At 54.4% G+C, this 1,017-nt stretch overlaps 1 protein-coding gene across 1 annotated transcript in view; it reads right to left on the reverse strand.

The window, feature by feature from the left end:
• Positions 1-212: 212 nt before the first annotated feature.
• Positions 213-1,017, reverse strand: part of LOC113822747 (MFS-type transporter SLC18B1) — a 1,905-nt gene continuing 1,100 nt past the window's right edge. Inside the window, exon 1 of the mRNA XM_027375288.2 lies at positions 213-1,017. This exon is cut by the window's right edge and continues 1,100 nt beyond it. Within this exon, the coding sequence (XP_027231089.1) occupies positions 655-1,017 (363 nt within the window). The 3' untranslated portion in view covers positions 213-654.

The following is a 1,017-nucleotide window of genomic DNA, read 5'->3' on the forward strand; positions in this document are numbered from 1 at the left end:
AGAGAGAGAGAGAGAGAGAGAGAGAGAGAGAGAGAGAGAGAGAGAGAGAGAGAGAGAGAGAGAGAGAGAGAGAGAGAGAGAGTGTATGTGTATGTGTGTGTGTGTGTGTGTGTGTGCGTGTGTGTGTGCGTGTGTGTGAGACAGAGAGAGAGAGAGAGAGAGAGAGAGAGAGAGAGAGAGAGAGAGAGAGAGAGAGAGAGAGAGAGAGAGAGAGAGAGAGAGAGAGAGAGAAATAGAGAGATTACATCGTTTAATCTAAAAATGAACAAACATCCTCTTATTCCAAGAAAAAAACACACATTCCTCGTGTCCATCAAGAACCGAATCCCAAATCCTTCCTCATCCATTCAGGAACATCCACACGAATTGTTTTCATCATACTTCCGACCTTAAGTGCTATTTGCCTGGCCCACTGAATCCCGTGGTTCAACCATGACTAGAAAGATCAGTATTCAGATAATTACAATCTACAAGATCGATAAATCAGATAGACCTGATGCTGGGAACTACAAGTCGTATAATAACATCAGGTAAACAGAACTACAACAATAAGCGCGTATGCCATTTCACATGAGCAAAGACAACAGCGCGCCTCGCACCTGAGAACTTCAACAGACTCCTCCCTCCTGCGCTCAGCCTTCCTCCAGCCGCGCCTCACGTCACCAACGGACGGATCTCCGAGGACACGGACACCTCCAAGGACGAGCTGCCCGAGCTGCTGAAGCCGCTCTCGTCGCCGGGCCGGGCGCCGAGGAGGAGGGTCTTCTCGGCGTCGCGCTGCGCCAGGCTCTCGTGGGTCTTGGCGAAGATGGAGGGCGCGGGCGGCCGGCGGACGGTCATGTGGACGGCGAACGACACGGCCACGACCAGGTGGAGCACGACCACGAACACGGTGGCCCACGCGAAGCCGCACCAGTCGAAGAGGACGCCCGCGACGGAGGGGCCGATGAAGGCCCCCAGGGCGAAGGTCGACGTCCACAGCCCCGCGACGAGGCCGTAGGTGCTGATGTCGTCAGG

Source organism: Penaeus vannamei, chromosome 36 (genome assembly GCF_042767895.1).
Source record: "Penaeus vannamei isolate JL-2024 chromosome 36, ASM4276789v1, whole genome shotgun sequence".
NCBI lineage: Eukaryota > Metazoa > Arthropoda > Malacostraca > Decapoda > Penaeidae > Penaeus > Penaeus vannamei.